Source organism: Cyclopterus lumpus, chromosome 9 (assembly GCF_009769545.1).
Source record: "Cyclopterus lumpus isolate fCycLum1 chromosome 9, fCycLum1.pri, whole genome shotgun sequence".
In the NCBI taxonomy this organism is placed as follows: domain Eukaryota; kingdom Metazoa; phylum Chordata; class Actinopteri; order Perciformes; family Cyclopteridae; genus Cyclopterus; species Cyclopterus lumpus.
In genome coordinates this window covers 27079847-27103770 of record NC_046974.1, presented here as the reverse complement: position 1 = coordinate 27103770, position 23924 = coordinate 27079847, and the positions used below count along the sequence as shown (strand labels likewise).

The 23924-nt window shown below is 46.3% G+C and overlaps 1 protein-coding gene across 4 annotated transcripts in view; it reads left to right on the top strand.

The window, feature by feature from the left end:
* Positions 1-23924, top strand: part of apba1a (amyloid beta (A4) precursor protein-binding, family A, member 1a) — a 40560-nt gene that overhangs the window by 4843 nt on the left and 11793 nt on the right. For 2 of the 4 annotated variants that reach the window (XR_004609989.1, XM_034542227.1), the window contains exons 2-7: positions 5908-5958; positions 10383-12082; positions 15279-15377; positions 15497-15536; positions 17082-17227; positions 20871-20903. Coding sequence is in view for 3 of the 4 variants with exons in the window: in XM_034542227.1 (XP_034398118.1) it covers positions 10487-12082; positions 15279-15377; positions 15497-15536; positions 17082-17227; positions 20871-20903 (1914 nt within the window). In the remaining variant the exon portion in view is untranslated. The remainder of the gene's footprint in view (positions 1-5907; positions 5959-10382; positions 12083-15278; positions 15378-15496; positions 15537-17081; positions 17228-20870; positions 20904-23924) is intronic. The other 2 variants (XM_034542229.1, XM_034542228.1) reach the window with 2 other exon arrangements.

Sequence of the window (23924 nt, the reverse complement as noted above, 5' to 3'; positions counted from 1 at the left end):
ATGTGAGTGGATTCATCTGCTGTGGTCAGCATTGTTTTTGTGGTGCGACACTTGATGAAGGATGAATCTCACCTTGGGGACAATAACGGTATCAAGGTATCATTCATATGTTAGCGTACACCTTCTTACTGTAGACTGAATATATGTTTTTTTATTCATTTTGCAAATCACAGCTACTTTGAATATGGATGTTTTTTATGATAATATTTAATATTGATTTGATATGAAAGTTGTTTTTTTTTGCTCTCAGTCAGAGAGCGTGACATATTGAGGCTTCCACCCAGGAGAACGCTGTTCTTGTCCCGTGTGAAACCTCTTGTTCTGTAACTGCAGGAACGTCAGCTCAGGGCGGTTGACATGTCTTACGCTGTTGCATTATTATTTTAACACAGACCATTGGTTTTTTTCTGACTTCAACCAGTCGTTACACAACGTTAACCACATGGCATTGTGTGTTTATGCAATTGTTATATAGATATATATTTTTGTCCTAGAAACGTCAACATCCAGTGGTTTGCAGAGAGCTCCACCACAGTAGCACGTACATGCACCAACAGTTTAATTTCTATCTATATTCCGATGTTCTTACACGGGTTGTTCCACTAAAATATGGCAACAAAATTGACAGTATTATTTTATTGAGTGATACAAAGAGATATCCCAAAATCCCTCTGTACAAACCGTTGCCTCCAATATATCAACAAAATGCAGCAATACTTTTGAACCTGGATTCATCCAATGTTCAGAATTCTGTCAAACAGTAGTGATTTGTAAACTGCCAATTATCAAATCTTGCCATACCATTTATACTTTGTAAATTATCCCTCTAATACCTCAGAGTGCGTCAGACTATGCGGGCAATGTTACCATCAGGTCTAAATTATGGTAATATTAGATTGTGGGGTTTTTGCATCATTGAGAAGAAGTGAAGTACTTCGATTGGCCAATTATTGTTCGATAATAGCAGACGCTCCTGTCTGGCTATTTTGTCCATTAATAATAACATCATTTCCACTAATGATATTAACATGATGGATAAGTGGAACCAGTTGTACCAAAATATACTGAAAACAAAAATAGTATAACAGAGACTGAGCTGAATTGGGGCAGGAACTCCGGTCTCCTCGCAGCCTATTGCATTGCTGTCAGCCTGTCTGCTGCACTGTGCGGACGAGTGTTGTTACATTCACTGTTCAGCCACGGCAGTTAGTGTGTAAATCACACACTTCCAAACTAACTCCTGGGAAAGGAGGGGAGACTTGATAATGCTGTGGGGACATTCAGACGTCTCGGGCCCTATTTTGCATTTTCAATGTTTTATGGTCTCATGTTTAATTAACTCGGAGACATGCATTGTTAATATCAGGGCATTTTATTTACTGCAACGGTTTATTCAGCGCGAGGAGAATCGGATGAACACAAACGGGCACTTTCAATGTAGGACACTCTGCCACTGAGTAATAATGATGAGTTTGTTTGGTGGACAATTTTAATAAAGTCTGATGAAAGTCGTGCATTTCCCACATGCAGCAGTCTGCTTCTGTTTCTCTTGCCAGAGGGCAGCAGTCAAACAGGTTGTGGCTGCCGAGGGTTTTTTCTTTAGTATCCTTGGGGCTCTGCGCAGACACCTCTTGTCACCAATTTCCGGGTACTGATGACATTCTGGGCGGTTTTCCTCACCTGTTCCTGGGCCGTGGACATCCCACGCCAGTTCGTATTCCATCAGGATGCTTATATCAGCTGTTTTTGAGCTTTTCCTCCATCAGGATGGAGACGTCTGATGACCATGTTTAGTTCTCTGTGTCTGGTGTCGAGGGTTAGCTGTCGTGAGTGTACAGCGTGAACAGGAAGGGCCTGAACACGCATGGGGTGTTCACCAACGCAACTAGTCGGATTGTCTTCCCAAAGCGTGCAAATCCAGAGAGGAACAATTCCTAATCCGTGATACAGTTCTAAGGAATTCAATCAGACTTGTTTGCTGGTGGGAAGCCAATGAGGGCCCTTCTTTCTGGACTAGAGACTCCTATTGATTGATTTGGGCTCCCACACAGAGGGCTGTGCGATTCAGATGTGGGGGGGGTTCTTCCTTCATGCCTTAAATCCTGTTGCATCTTGGATACTGTGGGCCACTCCCATTCGCATCATTTATTTACAGGAGCGCACACATTTCAATCAGTGGCTTCTCTCTGAGCCTCGTCTCTACACTCCTGACAATCAGCACAAACATCACAGGGTGGTTTCAGCTCTGATATCCTCCCTGACGTCTCCGGTATTTCCTGTAAAGCCTCCGTCGGCCGGTCTTCCCTCAGCAGGATAAGAGGAGGTGTAAATGGAGGAAACGCAGCACCAGCGCATGAAATCAAAATGATGCAGATCAAATAAGGGTCCTTATGCTCTGGCCTATTCTTGGTTGCTGTGTTTTTGTTGTCTCCCTACTGATTATTATTATTCAGTTCTGATTTGAGGAGATTAGACTCTCTACCCCCCCTTACCTCCCACACCACTTTGGATGTTGAATAATGTGAGACTGTAGTCTGATGACACACGGTCTTTGTTAGAGGTGTGAAAAAGGATCGGTCTTGGTATTTAATGTATAATACCAAACAGCATCTCCGGCTACAGTGGCAGCCTGCACTATGCTGCAGAGCTCAAGCACTGTTCTTTTCTTTCTCTCTTTCTTCAACATATTAAACATCATTATTCCCTAAATTCAATCATTGATTACCCAACAAAGGCAGTTCAACCTCAAACCCAATTACCAAATGACTAAAGCTGCGTTCAAACAAAGGAACTTTACAGACCATACACATTCTCCACCAGGCGTGTCTGCTGTCATGTGTTTGAATGAATGAACAACACACAACTACACCGCAAGTGTTTCAGATTGTTTAGCTCTTGCTGTTGAATGAGGAGGAGTGGAAAATGACATAGTTCATCGTAATTAACTATTGCTAATATCAATGTACTTGTTTATCTCTTTTCTGGTCTTCTAACCACTCAAGATGCTTCAACACTACAGGACACCATTCACCCATTCACCCATTCACATCCACATCACACACTGATGGCAGTGCAACCATGCCCATCAGGAGTAACTAACATTCACACACCGTAGAACAGCTCCGGGAGCAACTCGGGGTTAAGTGTTTTGCCCGAGGACACATCGACGTGGACTAATCGGAGCCGGGGATCGAACCACCGATCCTCTGATTGAAGGACGACCCCGCTCTACCTCTGACTGTGACTGTGAGGTTTCACACAGCGCAGGTCGACCATGCCGCGTGAATCTTTCACTTCGTTCCCAAGAGGAAGCGGTTCTTTTACTCTGCAGGCTGGTTTCCAAGCACTAAAGGACAAAAGAGGACCACTTGTCTTCTGAAAAGAAGATTTTACTTGCAAGAAAAAGGCAACCATTCAAAGGGTGTTCAGGTAGAAATGACACCCCATGTCGGGATATTGAGGCGTTAAACAGCGGTGTGACTGTCCAGAGTGTTAAAGATGAATCAGAAAATACCACCGCTTCATGAAATCAACACAAACCGCCACACCTCGACTCTCCCAGGTAAAGGGCAGGCGGCGGCCAAGGTGATGGAGGTGGGAGACCGATGCTGCACCCTGGAGAGGTCACCTCCTCATCTGTCCTCCCACAGAGAGCAATTACCCAGTGGTTTCCATGACAACCAGCAGCGCTGCCGCCGCCTGAGCTCTGAAACTGAGAGGGAGGGGGAGATGAAGCGTAGCAATGCTCCGGCCTTCAAATAATACATTCTCTTCTGCTAAACATCCCCAAAATGTGCCCTCACGTGTCACGCTGGCATGGCTGAACATGATCAAGTGGAGCTGCATTGTAAACCCCCCCCCCCGCTATAGCTACTGAAGGTATACTGATACACATGCTTTGTAATGAACTGTGAATCGTATCAGTGGGCGTCTGTAGCTCATGGAGAGAGCGGCCGTCCTGTAACCACAAGGTAGCCGGTTCCATCCCCGCTCTCCCCGTTGAAGTGTCCTTGAGCAAGACACTGAACTGAGAAAATACCCGATTCCATCCCACAAGCTGTGTTGTTGTTATCTTACATAGAGAGCCGAGCTGCTATGGCAAATAAGTCAGCTAAAAAATAGAAGTCATTTTTACAGTGTGAAAGCAATAAAGGTTTAGACTGTAACCTTTAGATAACCTTCAGGAGGGTTCCCCAGGGATCCTGTAAAGGCCACACACAACTAGCCTCCTGGGCTTGTTCTTTAAAGTTTTTAAAAATAGAACCAAATGGGCAACTTTCAGGGACCGGTCAGTGAGGCGACTTGTTGGCTTGGTGAGATCGGGCCACACCTCCCTGTTCCCAAGATCATGAGTGGTGATAAATGATTGATGTGAGTCATTCCAATGAAAAGATGCATATCTCCTGCGGTGAAGTTGTCAGTATGCTCTTTTTTTGTTTAATTCAGCACAATAGAAAATAAGAAAAATATCGAATGTGTATTCGGGCTCGTATGAACCTCCGACCTCTTCGACAGACAGTATGTCGACGTTAGTTTGTCTAAAGGAGGTTTTGTTGTGTCATTGAGACTGCAGTTCAGTTGAATGGGGGTTGGGAGACAAGCGGCACCGGATTGTTTCTTGAATTAGTATCGCATTGATCATCACATATTTAAGTATTTAAGGCAAAACACCATATGTGTTTCTAAATCTGGACAACGCATCATTCATTTCCCACATGTGTCGACCAAAAAGTTACGCTTTTAATTTTATTTATTTTTCATACTGGGAATTATAATGTTGTTTATTTCAGTAACACTGATGTGTTGAAGGCAAATAGAGACGCCTCTTGAAGCCAACTGTCTTTCTTATCTTCTCCCTGCAGAGGAAATCTGGGTTACAGCTCTTAGCACAGTCAACATCCCTTTGACTAACTGAGGTGTGTGTGTGTGTGTGTGTGTGTGTGTGTGTGTGTGTGTGTGTGTGTGTGTGTGTGTGTGTGTGTGTGTGTGTGTGTGTGTGTGTGTGTGTGTGTGTGTGTGTGTGTGTGTGTGTGTGTGTGTGTGTGTGTGTGTGTGTGTGTGTGCGTGTGTGCGTGCGTGCGTGTGTGCGTGTGTGTGTGTGTGTGTGTGTGTGTGTGTGTGTGTGTGTGTGTGTGTGTGTGTGTGTGTGTGTGTGTGTGTGTGTGTGTGTGTGTGTGTGTGTGTGTGTGTGTGTGTGTGTGTGTGTGCGTGCGCGTGCAAAGGGGGGGGGGGGACGTCCTCAGAGTTAATATTTGTATTTAACAAAGACAGAAGAAACAAATCTCCCTGCTTTGTTATCATGCAGCAGAGAAGTCCCTCTGAGCTCCCAGAATGCCTTGCTGCACTCTGCTTAGTTAGTTAGTGAGGTTCTCTGAAATGTGACATTGGTAACACTTGACGTTCATGTATAATGATTTATACACATGCGTATAAATCATTATAATCTGCTTATAGCACTGTGTGATCATAGTTATAAGCACACATACATATCCTGCTTCATAACAATACTCATAACACATTAAAAAGCATGTTATAATGTTTCATAATATTTCATATTTGTGACTAACTGACGTTTATTTTTGGCAGGATCATTGTGTGTCACACTTGTTTATCATATTTTTTATAATGCATTATAATCACTGGTCATTGTAAAGTGAACAAAATGTGATCAAATAGATGAATAAATGGTTATAATGTCTGATGAAAAGATTATAATGCATTTCAATTCTGTGAATTATAAAACACTATGGTCCTTGCAAAGCATAAAGTCTATTTATGAATGCCTCACCACAGGTATTAAGTGCTGTGAGTAGATGAAGTATGTTCATAATGCATTATAGCCATAGGCCAGTCTGCTCTGACTGGAGAGTCTCGGGTTGTAATTAGACTTCTTCTTCTCTGCTCCAGGTCGGACTTCAGGAAACAAGACGACCCCGAATCTACAACTGATCACAGAAGGTGAGTGAGTCAAACGTACAGTATTTACGGTAATGCACCGCACCCTCTGTATAAGATGACATGTACTTCATCACAAATCTGGACAGTATGAATTTGTCCCGTCATGAAATATAATTTGTCCTTTTACTCTTTAAATTATCATGTGTTATAGTCGGAGAGAGTTTCAGTGCTAATATTTTGAATATAAACTATTCTTTGATACTACCTTATTTACTACTACCTAATTTCCACTTTCCCTAAAATGTTCGGGCCACTAAATAATTTGCACAAACTTTGAGACGTTCTGATCATCAATGTGGATTATTGAATAATGAGTTTACAACAGAACATCAACGCATGAAGCAAGTGTGAAACTAAGCACTGACGGCCAAATGTCAGTAATTAGAAAACCAGATGGTAGTTTCTGTATAAAATAACTAAATGTGAGCTGTGAGAGGTCGACCTCTTTGTGCTTCTGTGGTGATGCCCCAGTGTCCTTGGTCCCTTTGTCCTTGGTCCCCGTGTCCTTGGTCCCTGTGTCCTTGGTCCCTTTGTCCTTGGTCCCTGTGTCCTTGGTCCCTTTGTCCTTGGCCCCCGTGTCCTTGGTCCCCTTTGTCCTTTGTCCTTGGTCCCTTTGTCCTTGGTCCCCGTGTCCTTGGTCCCTTTGTCCTTGGTCCCCGTGTCGTTGGTCCCCGTGTCCTTGGTCCCTTTGTCCTTGGTCCCTTTGTCCTTGGTCCCTGTGTCCTTGGTCCCTTTGTCCTTGGTCCCCGTGTCCTTGGTCCCTTTGTCCTTGGCCCCCGTGTCCTTGGTCCCCGTGTCCTTGGTCCCCGTGTCCTTGGTCCCCGTGTCGTTGGTCCCTGTGTCCTTGGTCCCCTTGGTCCCTTTGTCCTAGGTCCCTGTGTCCTTGGTCCCTTTGTCCTTGGTCCCCCTGTCCTTGGTCCCCCTGTCCTTGGACCCCGTGTCCTTGGTCCCTGTGTCCTTGGTCCCCGTGTCCTTGGTCCCTGTGTCCTTGGTCCCCGTGTCCTTGGTCCCTGTGTCCTTGGTCCCTGTGTCCTTGGTCCCCCTGTCCTTGGTCCCCGTGTCCTTGGTCCCTGTGTCCTTGGTCCCTGTGTCCTTGGTCCGTTTGTCCTTGGTCCCTGTGTCCTTGGTCCCTGTGTCCTTGGTACCTGCGTCCTTGGTCCCTTTGTCCTTGGTCCCCGTGTCCTTGGTCCCTGTGTCCTTGGTCCCCCTGTTCTTGGTCCCTGTGTCCTTGGTCCCTGTGTCCTTGGTCCCTGTGTCCTTGTGTCCCTGTGTCCTTGTGATCCCTGTGTCATTGATCCCCGTGTCCTTGGTCCCTTTGTCCTTGGTCCCTTTGTTCTTGGTCCCTTTGTCCTTGTTCCCCGTGCCCTTGGTCCTCGTGTCCTTGGTCCCTTTGTCCTTGGTCCCTTTGTCCTTGGTCCCCGTCTCCTTGGTCCCAGTGTCCTTGGTCCCCGTGTCCTTGGTCCCTGTGTCCTTGGTCCCTGTGTCCTTGGTCCCTGTGTCCTTGGTCCCTTTGTCCTTGGTCCCTTTGTCCTTGGTCCCCCTGTCCTTGGTCCCTGTGTCCTTGGTCCCCGTGTCCTTGGTCCCTTTGTCCTTGGTCCCTTTGTCCTTGGTCCCTTTGTCCTTGGTCCCTTTGTCCTAGGTCCCTGTGTCCTTGGTACCTGTGTCCTTGGTCCCCCTGTCCTTGGTCCCTGTGTCCTTGGTCCCTTTGTCCTTGGTCCCCGTGTCCTTGGTCCCTTTGTCCTTGGTCCCCGTGTCCTTGGTCCCTGTGTCCTTGGTCCCCCTGTCCTTGGTCCTCCTGTTCTTGGTCCCCGTGTCCTTGGTCCCTTTGTCCTTGGTCCCTGTGTCCTTGGTACCTGCGTCCTTGGTCCCTTTGTCCTTGGTCCCCGTGTCCTTGGTCCCTTGGTCCCCGTGTCCTTTGTCCCTTTGTCCTTGGTCCCTGTGTCCTTGGTCCCCCTGTTCTTGGTCCCCGTGTCCTTGGTCCCTGTGTCCTTGGTCCCTTTCTCCTTGGTCCCTGTGTCCTTGGTACCTGCGTCCTTGGTCCCCGTGTCCTTGGTACCTGCGTCCTTGGTCCCCGTGTCCTTGGTCCCTTTGTCCTTGGTCCCTGTGTCCTTGGTCCCTTTGTCCTTGGTCCCCGTGTCCTTGGTCCCTATGTCCTTGGTCCCCCTGTTCTTGGTCCCCCTGTTCTTGGTCCCTGTGTCCTTGGTCCCTTTGTCCTTGGTCCCTGTGTCCTTGTGATCCCTGTGTCCTTGTGATCCCTGTGTCCTTGTGATCCCTGTGTCCTTGTGATCCCTGTGTCATTGGTCCCTTTGTCCTTGGTCCCTTTGTTCTTGGTCCCTTTGTCCTTGGTCCCCGTGCCCTTGGTCCTCGTGTCCTTGGTCCCTTTGTCCTTGGTCCCCGTCTCCTTGGTCCCAGTGTCCTTGGTCCCAGTGTCCTTGGTCCCAGTGTCCTTGGTCCCTTTGTCCTTGGTCCCTGTGTCCTTGGTCCCCGTGTCCTTGGTCCCTCTGTCCTTGGTCCCTGTGTCCTTGGTCCCAGTGTCCTTGGTCCCTTTGTCCTTGGTCCCCCTGTCCTTGGTCCCTGTGTCCTTGGTCCCTTTGTCCTTGGTCCCTGTGTCCTTGGTCCCTTTGTCCTTGGTCCCTTTGTCCTAGGTCCCTTTGTCCTAGGTCCCTGTGTTCTTGGTCCCTGTGTTCTTGGTCCCCGTGTCCTTGGTCCCCGTGTCCTTGGTCCCTGTGTCCTTGGTCCCTTTGTCCTTGGTCCCTGTGTCCTTGGTCCCTGTGTCCTTGGTCCCTGTGTCCTTGGTCCCCGTGTCCTTGGTCCCTTTGTCCTTGGTCCCTGTGTCCTTGGTCCCTTTGTCCTTGGTTCCTGTGTCCTTGGTCCCCGTGTCCTTGGTCCCTTTGTCCTTGGTCCCTGTGTCCTTGGTCCCTTTGTCCTTGGTCCCTTTGTCCTTGGTCCCCCTGTCCTTGGTCCCTTTGTCCTTGGTCCCTGTGTCCTTGGTCCCTGTGTCCTTGGTCCCTTTGTCCTTGGTCCCTTTGTCCTAGGTCCCTGTGTCCTTGGTCCCCGTGTCCTTGGTCCCTGTGTCCTTGGTACCCGTGTCCTTGGTCCCTGTGTCCTTGGTCCCTTTGTCCTTGGTCCCTGTGTCCTTGGTCCCTGTGTCCTTGGTCCCTTTGACCTTGGTCCCTGTGTCCTTGGTCCCTTTGTCCTTGGTCCCTTTGTCCTAGGTCCCTGTGTCCTTGGTCCCCGTGTCCTTGGTCCCCGTGTCCTTGGTACCCGTGTCCTTGGTCCCTGTGTCCTTGGTCCCTTTGTCCTTGGTCCCTGTGTCCTTGGTCCCTGTGTCCTTGGTCCCTTTGACCTTGGTCCCTGTGTCCTTGGTCCCTTTGTCCTTGGTCCCCGTGTCCTTGGTCCCCGTGTCCTTGGTCCCTTTGTCCTTGGTCCCTTTGTCCTTGGTCCCCGTGTCCTTGGTCCCTTTGTCCTTGGTCCCTTTGTCCTAGGTCCCTGTGTCCTTGGTCCCTGTGTCCTTGGTCCCTCTCCTTAATGACCTACTTCTCTGCTTTTTGCACCGAGCACTAATTTCTGGGTCGAGACTGAAAAGTGTTTTTTTCCAGTGGCCTTAAATGTCCCTTTTTAATAATGCTTGATTAAATAAAAACCTGTGACAATAGATCAACTTACACCTTGGGATTGCTGCGAATATAATATTAATTCTGTCTGTCTTTAGAAGTTCCCGTGCCTCTCAGACTCGTTCGGCGCATTGCTCGTCTCTTTTGCTCCAGTGTTTGCCTTAGATCTGTCAAGTCAGTGTTCGGGTTTGCGGCGTTGCCTCTCCGTGACATGTGCCTCTGATCCTTCTGTTGAGTTTCTGGAAAGGAGGGATCTGTTTTCCCAGAGAATCCTCATCTTGACAGTATAGGGTGTCTGGAAACATATCCGTTTCTTCTTGATAGTACTTGAGTTCTTTGCCCGGGCTTTGAGGTGTTTAGCCTTTAGTCTTCCTTGGTATTTTATCTCTGGAAATTTCAAAGTAGCCAGGTTCCATCCTGACCACAGTGGTTTTGCCTTTTTCTTTTCTTCTGCCTTGTCGTGATTTTTAGTTCTACCTGGAACTTTCTTGCCTCGAAAAGTTATTGTTATTTCTTGTGAAAGTTTCACACTAAGTGCAAACGACTTCAAAAAAGAGGCCTGGGTTATGAGACTGGTATACAAATGTGGCCAGCTAGAGTGTGAGTGGTTAGCACGCCAGCTACAATAGTTTGCCAATCGGCTCTGTAGTAGTCAAGTTGTCACCAAACTTCCAGCGACCCCTATTTTGCAAGAAATCACCAATTTCTGTGTCAGATTCTGGTATGACCATAAACTGAACAATACTTTGCACTTATATCATACTCATTCTGTTTACTCACATTGTCTCCCTTTCTCTCTGCCACTTTCAGTCTCTTCCCAGCAGCCCTCGCCCTGACTTAGTAGAGGCGCCTGCTGATGACGGACTCCTAAAACCGTTCCACGACTCAGTTCAACCGACCCGTACCGGACAGCCATGAACCCCCAGGAGATGGAGCTCGGCCAGGAGGTTATGGAGGAGGCCGATGCCCCTCCTCGCCTCCGCCACAACAACCACAGCAGCCGGTCCCGTAACCACAGCAACCAGGAAAAGCGCTACAGACGCTTTGAAGCACCTGCCGGAGAAAACGCTGTCAGCAGAGCGAGAGTGGCCCAGCAGCGCAGGCCGCAGGAGGAGCAAGACGCGGAGCTGCAACAAGGAGCTCAGTCTCCGCAGCCCCAGCAGTCCCAGCAGCCCCAGCAGTCCATTCCCCGACCCGCGGTGACACGTTATCGCCGACAGGGGGACAGCGAGGCCCGGATCAGAGCCCAGCAGCAGAGGCACAGACAAAAGCAGCAGAGGGAGGCGGAGAAAGCAGAAAACTTGGCACAACAACAGGAGAAGCAGCGCCACGCGGAGATGACCCAGGAAGACGAACGAGAGAGGGACGATTCAGTGCTCGCCCGCTCTGCGAGCACCGAGAGCGGCTTCCACACCCACACCGACCGGGCCGAGGGGGACGACGGTCTGGTGATGACGACCCTGGAGCCTGAGGCGCAGCCAGAAGCGGAAGATGAGACGGGGAACTACGGAGTCCAGCTACGGCCAGAGGCGGAGGGATACACTGAGAGTGCCGAGGCTGAACAGCAACACCTCCATCTACATCCTAACTACCCTCAGCAGCCCCCGCCACAGCCACGTGAACCCCTGCCTGATATCCCAAACCCCCAGAGACAGGATGAAGCAGAGGAGATGCTGAACACTGGCTATTCCAACTACGTCTACACCCAGCCCCTCAGCCACTCCGGAGGAAGGGCCGATGTCTCCGCTGGTCAGAGCTTGGAGAGTTTAGATGGCGCCCTTGTAGACGAAGCCTACGCCGAGCCGTATGACATTTACTCCCTCTCTGAGCACGTTTACGAGGAAATCTGCAATGCTCCCGCATCAGTTTCATCTGCTGCAGACGGGACAGAGGACACAGAGGCGCTCCGACAGAGGCGTGCCGGCTTTCAGCTGTTGGAAGGCCGGGCGGGAGGCGGGGACTACCATCAGCAGGAAGCGGTGGGCTCCCGTCTGCGCCACTACGACGAACGCTCGGATGGAGAGTCAGACAGCCCAGAGAAGGAGGCAGAGTTTGCCCCATACCCAGGCGCCGACAGCTGCGACCAGGAAGAGGACATCGATAGCATCGTGGCTGAGGTCAAAGAAAGCCTGAGCTCTCAGAGTCTTCAACATTCTTTGGAGGACACCATAGATGAAGAGAACAAGCTTCAGCAGGGTGAGGAACAACCCCAACAACCTGAGTCCCAAACCGACTCGGACCAAAACAACACATCTGCCAACCCAGGGAAGCCAGCCAGGAAACAGGCTGCGAGTCCCTCAGAGGAGCTGGGAGCAGTGAGGAACAGTCAAGAGAAGAGGGACGCAATATCCCTGGCCATTAAGGACATTAAGGAGGCCATAGAGGAGGTAAAGACCAGAACGGTGAGATCTCCATACACGCCTGATGAGCCCAAGGAACCCATTTGGGTAATGAGGCAGGACCTGAGCCCCACTGCAGAGTGTGACCTACAGCCATCACTGGGGGGTGATGTAAGTAGAGCGGCTCTGGCTATTATCGATCACGTTGTATTGGATAGTGTGTCTGTTCTGTTAGTCAACTGTTGTTTGCATATAAATGTGTTGGTTTTCTTCACTTCTTCTAAAGGGTGAATTCAACCAGAGTTTTCTCCATTACCGCTAGTGGTATCACAGTGGTAAGACTGGGCAGAAAGGCCGGAACACTTAATGTAAACCACCAACAGTATTGGTCTCACAACTCATGTCCTTCTGCTCAGGTACTGTCCGACTGGACAAATCGCAGCTTAGAGGCAAAACATCGCGACACCTCCCCGCCGCGTGGAACAGATGGCGGCGCGTTGCCATAACACGTCAAATTCTGGCAAGCTACAGCTCAAATAATCTCTCGGCTGTATGTCAGTGACCACGCAGGAAGTGTTTCTGTCGTGGTTTTCAATCCTCGACCTGAGCCGCCTTTTTAAGGCTTCAAAGGAATACTACACCAAAAATGATCATTAATATATCAATGACTCACCCTGTGCTTCCTTGAATTCTTGAAGCAAACTTCTCTCATGGCTCCACAGTGAACGGAGAATCCAAAAAACAGAAAAGTCTTGAGGATTTGAAGTAAATGTTCAACACTTGGACACATGTGGACTTTTGCTTTCCCTTTCCCCATTAGTTAGCTTGCTAGCTAGCTAACTAATGGCTAACATTTTACACGTCTGTATTTGACAGATTAATGGATGTATTTAGTAGATTAATGGATTCTACATCTACAAGGTTAACATAGCTGGAGCAAGCAACCCCCATATTTCCATTTTATATTTTCCATGAATAACCAAATTCCATCATGAATATTGACGGAATTTTGCAACCCTATTACCATTATTACCAGGGCAGCTTGTCTTGGTTAGGCCTCATACTTTAATTCAGCTGAAGATAAATCGTAATGCTCCATAAGTCATACAATATATCGGCGACGATATCCTGCTTCCAGTCCTGACCTGAACCCCATCCAACAGCTTTGGGATGACGTGGGGACGCAGACTGCCTCATCATTATGGCATGATCTGTGCTCGTCAATGACACATTATTATCACAAAGACAAAACAAACATTCAAGCAAATCTTCTCATGAATCTGCAAGCTGTCTCTATGGATGGGCCCTCTGCTCAGAAACCTTTCCCCACTGTGTAGAACTGCCCAGTCATTTGGATAGTGCGCGGCGCCTCACCAGTCATTGTTTTCTCGGCCTAAAAAGAGATCCCTCCATTTGTTATTCTCCCCCTCCTGTTGTCTCCCCTCTTCTCCCAATGATTTATTCAGTGAGGGAGAAAAGAAAAAAAGGTAAAGGGCAAGACTAGTTAAATAATTCACTGAGTATCCGATAACAGAACGACATCGGCTGTTTTTCTGTTTATATCACCGTGATCGGAACGTAGCAGAACTTCTGCTTTAAAGTCCCCTGTGTGAGTACTGCGTCCTCAACATAAAGTGTAAATTAATTTGACGAATAAAGACACAACGTCCCGCTGTCAACAGAGTGCACCCGGCCGAGCCACAGACGGGCGCCTCAACCCGGCCTGTTGATTCCACCATGAGCCCTGATACCTGAGCGTGTCACCCGAGCAGCTGACAGCCAGTCCGTCGCATTGTAAACAGCTCGCCGCCCTCAACGCCACTCCGTCCTGACTTCTTGTCGTTCGCTTCAGCCGGGTTGTGTGCTCTCGCCCAATATCCATGGAGAACTTTTGGATGTATCAATTAGAGAAGCTCGAGGAGGAACAAGCCAAGCAGAAGCAGCCGACCGAGCAGCGGGATGGAGATGAGGTGGGGACAGGTCGGCGAGTCGGTGATGGTTTTTGGGTTATATTTGTAGCGGTGCGTGTGTGGAGGGTTCTTAATGACGTTTGTAAGACCGAACTTGTCGTTTGAAAACCCTTTTGAGGATTCATACAGAAGCTTATCTCAACGTAAGATACGGAGATCATGACCTCAGTATTCCTCTCTCTGATTTACTAATTATCATTGGTTTCTTCTCTTCAGGCTATTTCCCCCACAGCTGATAAAAATGACTTCATAATGATAAACTATTAGTACCTGTAGAGCCCTGTCATCCTGCGATAATGACAGTGGTGGGAGAACTGTTCAGATCCTTTAGTTCAGTCAAATATAAAAATAAGTCCTGAACTTTTTCTTTAGTAAAAGTACAAATAAAGGTACTACTTCATATAGGGTAGCTGACTCTGACAATGCAACACTTTTTATTTGTCAATCATATTGTGTCTTATCTTAATCTGAAAAGTAACTAAAACTGTTCAATAAATAAAGTAAGTAAGTAAGTAGGTAGTATGAAATGTATTGCACTTCAGTAAATGTACTTATACCAGTAGGTCACCTTTCCATATTTCAACATTATGATGCAATTACATTTATATTTCTTTAATAAAGTTTCCTATAAAAATGTGATACGGAACAAGTTACAAAGAGAAAAGTGATCTTGGCATACTTGTCTCCACACTGGTGAATAAACGATGTGATGGATGAAATCTAAACCCACACTGCTCCTTTATCATTGAAATGTGTCTGAAAAGATCCGCTGTATTATATCAAGACTTTATATATAAATATAAATACAATTATAAAGGAATCCACATTCAAAAAATCTTCTGTGGCACAACATTTTAAGATGTAACATTTTATTATTTATATATTTGTTGTTTTGGGGGGTGCTGAGGCAAACATCAGAGAGACCGATATCTCAATAATAAAACCACAACCATCTCCATGGAAAGATAACATGAGAGGGATGTTTTGTCCCCGCCAGCTATATCGGACACACAACCCGGAGGTTATCTGAGCCGGAGCGGTTATGTTATGACAATGTGCCCCTCCTCCGTCACACGAGGCCGTCTGACACTCCCCGAGGGAGATGAGATGTGTCGCTGGCGCTCTCCACGTTAGCCGCGTTGGGTTCCTCCGCTTGGAAAAGGTGTCTCTTCACACCTCCACACTGTTTGGTGCACCATTAAATAACCTTGGTGCCGAGTTCAGATCATTCTCACGCGTGGTGCTCGGGTGCTCGCTTAAAAACGTGAAAAACTTAAATTAGAAAACTATAACCTTAAGCTTTCTAGTCCTTAATTCAATATCTACCCTAAGACAATACCTGTAAGATGGAGCTTTTTCCCTTTTTATTGTTGTTTTGCTGTGTCTTCTCCCTGCAGTCCCCCGGTTCAAGCTCGCCCTCCCCTCCAGGAGCAGAGTCGTCCAGCAGACATCTGCTGCAGGACGACAGCCTGGAATCTTCCCCCTCCAGTAAAGAGGTGTGTGGTCCTCTACTCGTCATTAGATATTCTAGTCCCGTTCTCCCTTTTGCACATCGAGTTGAAGTGATGTTTGAAAGCAATCCCTCTCCTCTCTCTCTCTTTTCCCCCATGAATAGACCAGGAGAAGCCTCGCGTCCTTCCCCACATATGTAGAAGGTGAGTGGGAGAGGCGTAGAGGGAGGTACTGCGCGAGGTGTGAGGAGTGGATGGTGAACGGGCAGCAGCGGTGTCTGAGACACTCACGGAGAATATCAAGCCGCCTCTTAGACAGTGGAAGACAAGATGGCTGCCAGGGACTGTGACACACACTAACCTTTAGTATTTGTTATCAGGTGCAACCAGAGTAAAGTATGGAGCCGCATCCAAGAGGGCACTTTATCAAGAAACCGTCACAATTTATTTAGGAATGAAAGTGTAAAGTTTGGTGGATGTAAGAGCTGCTGAAGAGGTCTGACTTAGTCTGAGAATAAACTAATTTAGATACAATTACCTTTTAAAGAGATGTCAAATTGCACATGTTGAAGATTCTACAGGTGGATGAGGTGAAAAGAAGTTGCCAATAAATATCATCATTAAACTTCACCAGTTGATTACTGACATTAAGAAAATAATTTATTGTATTACAAGTTTTCTGAAACGTCATGTTTAAATATGAAAAACAAGGCATTAATGGTAACCCCCATTATGTTCCTATTTCCCAGGGGGCAGATCAAATAAGTATTGATACAAACACCTACATTCATCTAAAATAAGACTTATAGAAGTAAAATAACCCAAACTACCTGTTTTTACTCTTAACTTTAAGGTTATATTACTCCACATGTACCTTTTTTTTTAAGGTCAAGTCACTTTATAAATGTTGTTTTAGGTCTAAACAGGAAGTGATGGCAGATGTGTGCGCTGCCCTCCGAACCCGTCAGTGTTTAGTGTGCTGAAGCCCTGGTAATACACAGCTTATTGATCTGCACTGCTGATCTATCTGTTGTAAATGCTGCGTCAGCATCTCCTAAATGTCAAGGCCCCGAGGGTCGAGGGAGAGGGAGGAAAGATTCAGAGAGAGAGAGAGAGAGTTTCACCACTCACATGAACATCAGTGCTTTCAATCATGGACACACACACACACACACACACACACACACACACACACACACACACACAGGCATTCCCACTGTGTCCTGCTCTGATTATGAGAACACCTGATGCTATAGAAACATGTTACACTTTTCAATGTTTGCTCTCACTGTGAGCGAGTCAAGCGTCAGCTTACATTGTCAAAGTAAAAAAAAATACAGCCTGCTCAGTCACATGTTCTCATTTTTAGACACGTTTCCATGGTTACCACTCTCTAATGACATACTTTAGGGGCAGAACAATGTCCCCTTAATTCGCCAAACGTTACCATTACATAAGGCTTCATTTGCATATTTAAACATGCCATTTCAGAAGACTTGTAATACAAAAAAATAATTGTCTGAATATAAGTAATCAACTGGTGAAGGTTTCATGGTGTCTGTATACTGTGCGGCCCCTCGCTCTGACGTCCCTCCCCCAATGCATGTCTGTTGGTCCGGGTAGTGCATGTGTGTGTCATGAATACCAATGATGAATGAAGTTCTTCTTCTTACTATATTCATCTCAAAGTGGGAGGGGAAACATTGTGTCAGGTAGTGACTGAACCTTTCTTCCCCCTCCCCCCTCCAGTCCCCGGCCCATGTGACCCGGAGGACCTGATCGATGGGATCATCTTCGCAGCCAACTACCTGGGCTCCACCCAGCTGCTGTCGGATAAGACTCCGTCCAAGAACATCCGCATGATGCAGGCGCAGGAGGCCGTCAGCCGCATCAAGGTGAACGCGCACATCGCTCAGCAGCGGGCTGCACGTTTACAAGCCGCCGTCGTTCTCTGGTGTTCCAAGCTCAGGCAGACAGCTGCATTTACGATTTGGTACCAAATAAATTAACGAGACATTATGTAGGCACAATGCGTCATAATTTATCTAGTAGTTTTTTATATTCTTTGTTTTCTAAAACCCCCAATAACACCAGGGGGCGACTCCTCTGGTTGTATAGAAGTCTATGCTTCATGTGTTAAAGCTGCATTCTCTCTACTGACCACCAGGGGGCGACTCCTCTGGTTGTATAGAAGTCTATGCTTCATGTGTTAAAGCTGCATTCTCTCTCCTGACAACCAGGGGGCGACTCCTCTGGTTGTATAGAAGTCTATGCTTCATGTGTTAAAGCTGCATTCTCTCTACTGACCACCAGGGGGCGACTCCTCTGGTTGTATAGAAGTCTATGCTTCATGTGTTAAAGCTGCATTATCTCTCCTCGCCACCAGGGGGCGACTCCTCTGGTTGTATAGAAGTCTATGCTTCATGTGTTAAAGCTGCATTCTCTCTCCTGACCACCAGGGGGCGACTCCTCTGGTTGTATAGAAGTCTATGCTTCATGTTTTAAAGCTGCATCCTCTCTCCTGACCACCAGGGGGCGACTCCTCTGGTTGTATAGAAGTCTATATAAATGACTCTACTTCTCTTGATGTATTCCCTCAGTAAACATTGTAAACATGAGTTTTTGGTCTCAATCTGTAGTTTCAAGTCTTCTTCAATACAGCGTGATGTTCATTTAGTAAATGATGGTAATTCAGAGTCAAACAGACCATAAAGCAGGGGATGCTTTAGGGCGGGGCTACAAGGTGATTGACCAGTCGCTACCACGGCATTTTCCGGTCTGGGAGTTATCGACAATTTGGTTGCCAACAAACATTGTATTTAGCTTCAGTTTTACTCCACCCTCTTGTGTCACTTCTAGTTTCAAAAAATGAAGATGGCGACGGCCAGAATGCCAAACTTAAGGCTCCAAAACCGTAGTCCACCAACCATTTTTCGTGGCATCTAGTTTCCCTTTAGCAGCTATTAGGAAACTAGGGGCCCGTGACATTTAGCATTACCTTATCGTCAACAAGTACCTGTGTAAGTCATTAATTTATCAATTTGTTTTTTACTTGGAATCTCCCTCGTTGCCTTTGTCGGGGCTTTCCTGCACATGTTAGCGCGTTGCCGCCCCCTGTTGGTCAGTGGAATGCACAGGTGTGCGTGAACAACCAGCTGCACGCCATTATGAAGGCAACAACAGCGCCGAGGGAATCGCCATTGTCCAGCCTAGCACTAAACTGAGAGCTGCGTTTCCATGGTAACGGTCACGGCAGGAGTCTTTCATCCATTTCCACGAGCTGCATTATTGCAAGTCATGGGTTAATTAAGGGATGTTTTGGAGGGGTGGTATTTAAAACGATTGATGGCAAAGTTTTAAAATTGGAGAGATTTCTTCATATTGTTGCGGTGCATTGTTAATGCTGGCTGACATTAGTGTGTTGAAAAGTAGAGTAGGGATGTTCTTTATGGATTATCACTGCATGTGCAGTATTGCATAACACACTACACTGTTATTAGATGTTATAATACAATGTTATTAGATGCAGCTATCAAATATTCTTGTCATTGTTGTTGCTGCTGTCTACAAAAGCCTCACTTTGCGACCGCCACGTTCTTCCTGTGAGGACTACTGCTCTGTTCTCACACACACGCTCCACAACATGTCCGTGTCCAACTCTACTGTTAGATCTTGACTTTCAGAGAACTTTGTCCTCCGGAAACAATTATCGGGCCAAAAACAACCATATTCACAGAATGTGTTTGAATCATGTGTTTTGAACCCTTCTTACCAACACATCCCATAAATATCTGGGTGTCCCTTTTGACTCATAACTTTCATTTGAGAAACCCATCAATGAAGTCTCAAAGATAGCTTTCTTCCATCTCCACAGGCATATTTAACACAGTCAGAAGCAGAAGGTGTCACTAACTAGCCTGAAGATTCATAAGCACGCCCCTGGCAGCAGAGCATTTTCATTCACAGCTCATTTGGAATAATTGACCACACTCGATTGGTCTCCTGCTTATAAATAAGCAGGAGACTGAAGATGGGTGTGGTTTGAGGTCGGGGACAGGGAATTGGTAAAGGGTCATCGGCTTCCACACTTTCCGGCTGGATTTGGTGTCACGGCTGGTGGGATCCCAATCGCAACATGGTTAGGTTAACATGGTTTCTTTTTAAAATGTTTGTAACTGATGGCTGTAGATTCAGCTGGTATGGACCCAGTAGAGGTGAAATGTTGCCCCCTATTTGTTTGGAGCATGCGGATTTGACACGTTTCACCTTTTAAAACTGAGAATGAAACTAAAATAATTTAAACCTGACTGTAAAACCTTAACCATACGACATATCTTTTTTGTTTTATTTTATCATATGTATTGTGTTACGGTCTATTTATTTTTAAATAGTTACTTCACACTTATAAAGGGTCCTGAAACTTTTTTTAAATTTACTTACAGTCTATTATGTTGTTGATAAACGTCATATATATGATATTTATTTATTCTGGCATCATATCTTTGCATTTGAAGCTTAGATAACTTGGTAACCTATATAATTCTTGCTATAAACATAAAGACCAGCAAATCTTGCTGTAGATTGGATGCCCAATACTTAAAACTGCAACGGTCAGAAAACCACAATTTGATGTCATCATCATTTCCTGCTTGACGATTAGGGCCCAGCTTTGGATTCATAGGTAGGAGGTGGGGAGCACATTTCATTTCATGTAGTTACACAGCCTATGAAATAATTAAGAGGGGAGGCCGATGCCCTGGAGCCAATCAGCCCGTCTCTGTGGGCGCAGCGTGATGTAGCTGTTTGAGGGGTTTTCGATCGCCACGAGAATAGCAGTACAACTCAAAATGAAGAGCGTTTCATTTGACGGCGTCATGTTTATAGGCTGAATATCTTACAGGTAACTTGTTGAACAGGTCTACTCTATGCAGAAATATGATGCCAAAACTGATAAATGGTTCAAATCTCATCGTGATAATCACCACAGAAGGCAAGCGACTGGAGTGCCTTGAAAAAAAGAAGGACATCTAATAGAGTAGTCTAAGATAATTGTTTTTCTAATAATTTATATTATATCCGATTTTCACAACAGGATTATCAAAAGAACGATATTATCGCGATACCTACAAAAAGTTTTAATAAAATAATAACAATTCTATCATATATTCAATCAAGTTCAGTTTTAACTGTTGTGAGTTTTGTCTCTTGTATTTTTAATTCGCTGATTATTCCCCTTCCTTGGCGTTGCGATACATTTTGTATTTGTTTATACGCCGTGATACTTTTGAGAGGCCAATGAAGAGGGCAGCACAACGTCTTCAGGTCAAAAACAATGTGGGGCAGATGAACACCGGATTATGGATGTGCTCTGCTTCTGGGGCGTCCATCACACACAAAATACACAACTACCGTACAAACGACATGAGCGGAACTATTCCATGTGAACAGAAACACTGTTCAGTGCCCCCCCATCCCTGTCTCCCCTGTGCACTGCTCTAACCCATTACTCTCCTGTCTGCTTTATTCCATGCCTGGCAGACGGCCCAGAAATTAGCCCAGAACAGGAAGAAGGTGCAGTACCTACGTCCCGCCTCGTCCTCCCCAGCACAGCGCCTCTCCTTCCTCTGCTTGGCTCTCTGTCTGTGTTGTGTGTGTTTCACTGTCCTGTGTTTCACTGTGTTTCACTGTCCTGTGTTTCACTGTCCTGTGTTTCACTGTCCTGTGTTTCACTGTCCTGTGTTTCACTGTCCTGTGTTTCACTGTCCTGTGTTTCACTGTGTTTCACTGTCCTGTGTTTCACTGTGTTTCACTGTCATGTGTTTCACTGTCCTGTGTTTCACTGTGTTTCACTGTCCTGTGTTTCACTGTGTTTCACTGTCATGTGTTTCACTGTCCTGTGTTTCACTGTCATGTGTTTCACTGTCCTGTGTTTCACTGTCCTGTGTTTCACTGTGTTTCACTGTCCTGTGTTTCACTGTCATGTGTTTCACTGTCATGTGTTTCACTGTCATATGTTTCACTGTCCTGTGTTTCACTGTGTTTCACTGTCCTGTGTTTCACTGTGTTTCACTGTCCTGTGTTTCACTGTGTTTCACTGTCCTGTGTTTCACTGTGTTTCACTGTCATGTGTTTCACTGTGTTTCACTGTCCTGTGTTTCACTGTGTTTCACTGTCCTGTGTTTCACTGTCCTGTGTTTCACTGTCCTGTGTTTCACTGTCCTGTGTTTCACTGTCCTGTGTTTCACTGTCCTATGTTTCACTGTGTTTCACTGTCCTATGTTTCACTGTCCTGTGTTTCACTGTCCTGTGTTTCACTGTCCTATGTTTCACTGTCCTGTGTTTCACTGTGTTTCACTGTCCTGTGTTTCACTGTCATGTGTTTCACTGTCCTATGTTTCACTGTCCTGTGTTTCACTGTCCTGTGTTTCACTGTCCTGTGTTTCACTGTCCTGTGTTTCACTGTCCTGTGTTTCACTGTCCTATGTTTCACTTACCTGTGTTTCACTGTCCTGTGTTTCACTGTGTTTCACTGTCCTGTGTTTCACTGTCATGTGTTTCACTGTCCTGTGTTTCACTGTCCTGTGTTTCACTGTCCTGTGTTTCACTGTCCTGTGTTTCACTGTCCTGTGTTTCACTGTCCTGTGTTTCACTGTCCTGTGTTTCACTGTCCTGTGTTTCACTGTCCTGTGTTTCACTGTCCTGTGTTTCACTGTGTTTCACTGTCCTGTGTTTCACTGTCCTGTGTTTCACTGTGTTTCACTGTGTTTCACTGTGTTTCACTGTGTTTCACTGTGTTTCACTGTGTTTCACTGTCCTGTGTTTCACTGTGTTTCACTGTCATGTGTTTCACTGTCCTGTGTTTCACTGTGTTTCACTGTCCTATGTTTCACTGTCCTATGTTTCACTGTCCTGTGTTTCACTGTCCTGTGTTTCACTGTCCTGTGTTTCACTGTCCTGTGTTTCACTGTCCTGTGTTTCACTGTCCTGTGTTTCACTGTGTTTCACTGTCCTGTGTTTCACTGTCCTGTGTTTCACTGTGTTTCACTGTGTTTCACTGTGTTTCACTGTGTTTCACTGTGTTTCACTGTGTTTCACTGTCCTGTGTTTCACTGTGTTTCACTGTCATGTGTTTCACTGTCCTGTGTTTCACTGTGTTTCACTGTCCTGTGTTTCACTGTGTTTCACTGTCCTGTGTTTCACTGTCCTATGTTTCACTGTCCTGTGTTTCACTGTCATGTGTTTCACTGTCCTATGTTTCAGTGTCCTATGTTTCACTGTCCTATGTTTCACTGTCCTATGTTTCACTGTCCTATGTTTCACTGTCATGTGTTTCACTGTCCTATGTTTCACTGTCCTGTGTTTCACTGTCCTATGTTTCACTGTCATGTGTTTCACTGTCCTATGTTTCACTGTCCTGTGTTTCACTGTCCTATGTTTCACTGTCCTGTGTTTCACTGTCCTGTGTTTCACTGTCCTATGTTTCACTGTCCTGTGTTTCACTGTCATGTGTTTCACTGTCCTGTGTTTCACTGTCCTGTGTTTCACTGTCCTATGTTTCACTGTCCTATGTTTCACTGTCATGTGTTTCACTGTCCTGTGTTTCACTGTGTTTCACTGTCCTGTGTTTCACTGTCCTGTGTTTCACTGTCCTATGTTTCAGTGTCCTATGTTTCACTGTCCTATGTTTCACTGTCCTATGTTTCACTGTCCTATGTTTCACTGTCCTATGTTTCAGTGTCCTATGTTTCACTGTCCTATGTTTCACTGTCATGTGTTTCACTGTCCTATGTTTCACTGTCCTGTCCTCTGTGTCCTCTCCAGCCGTCATTCTGACCAACACTTTGGCATTTTCCTGAATCCAGTTCTTTTTGGGAGGGGGGATTCATTTGTTACGCCCCCTCCCTTTGGTCTCCAGCCCCTACACCATTTTCTTTCATTCCATAATCAGACCTGTTGTTCCCCCACATAATTTGAAACGCCGTAGTGTATTAGTATTTCTTTCACTGCTTGTCGTGGACCGAATGCAGAGTGCTGGATGCAGGAAACCGCTGTGGGGTCTCACTGGGTCTGTGGCTGTGTTCAGTGTGCTTCCTCTCTGTGCTTGTGGCCGTTCTATGTACGATGATAACATGCATTCCCTTTATGTTGGCTAACCTACACAGTCAGAAGTCTGGGATGTCAAAATAAGAGCCTCCGGCCATGCCAGTGGTTGTAATTAGGCTTCAAGCTAAACAGGAATGTGAGCGTGCTCACGATGACACTGATCACACATTGATCGTGTTGACGTATGGTTTGCCAACGTGTGCTAACATGCTGGGTAAAATACGTATATCCCCAAGATGTTGAACTGTTCCTTTAAACTCAGTTGTGTGTTGTTTCCTTCATACATTACTTGCTGATGCACTAAAACACACACTATTATTCCTTTGCAGCTAACCCTCATCATAATAAGACCCCCTGTCTTATTATGATGAGGGTTAGCTGGTCTTATATTATGTTGGTGTCCGGTGACCCATTATGTGCATATAAGGGACGGGGATGTTGTGTGCGTACAGATTGTAAAGCCCTCTGAGGCAAATTTGTAATTTTGGG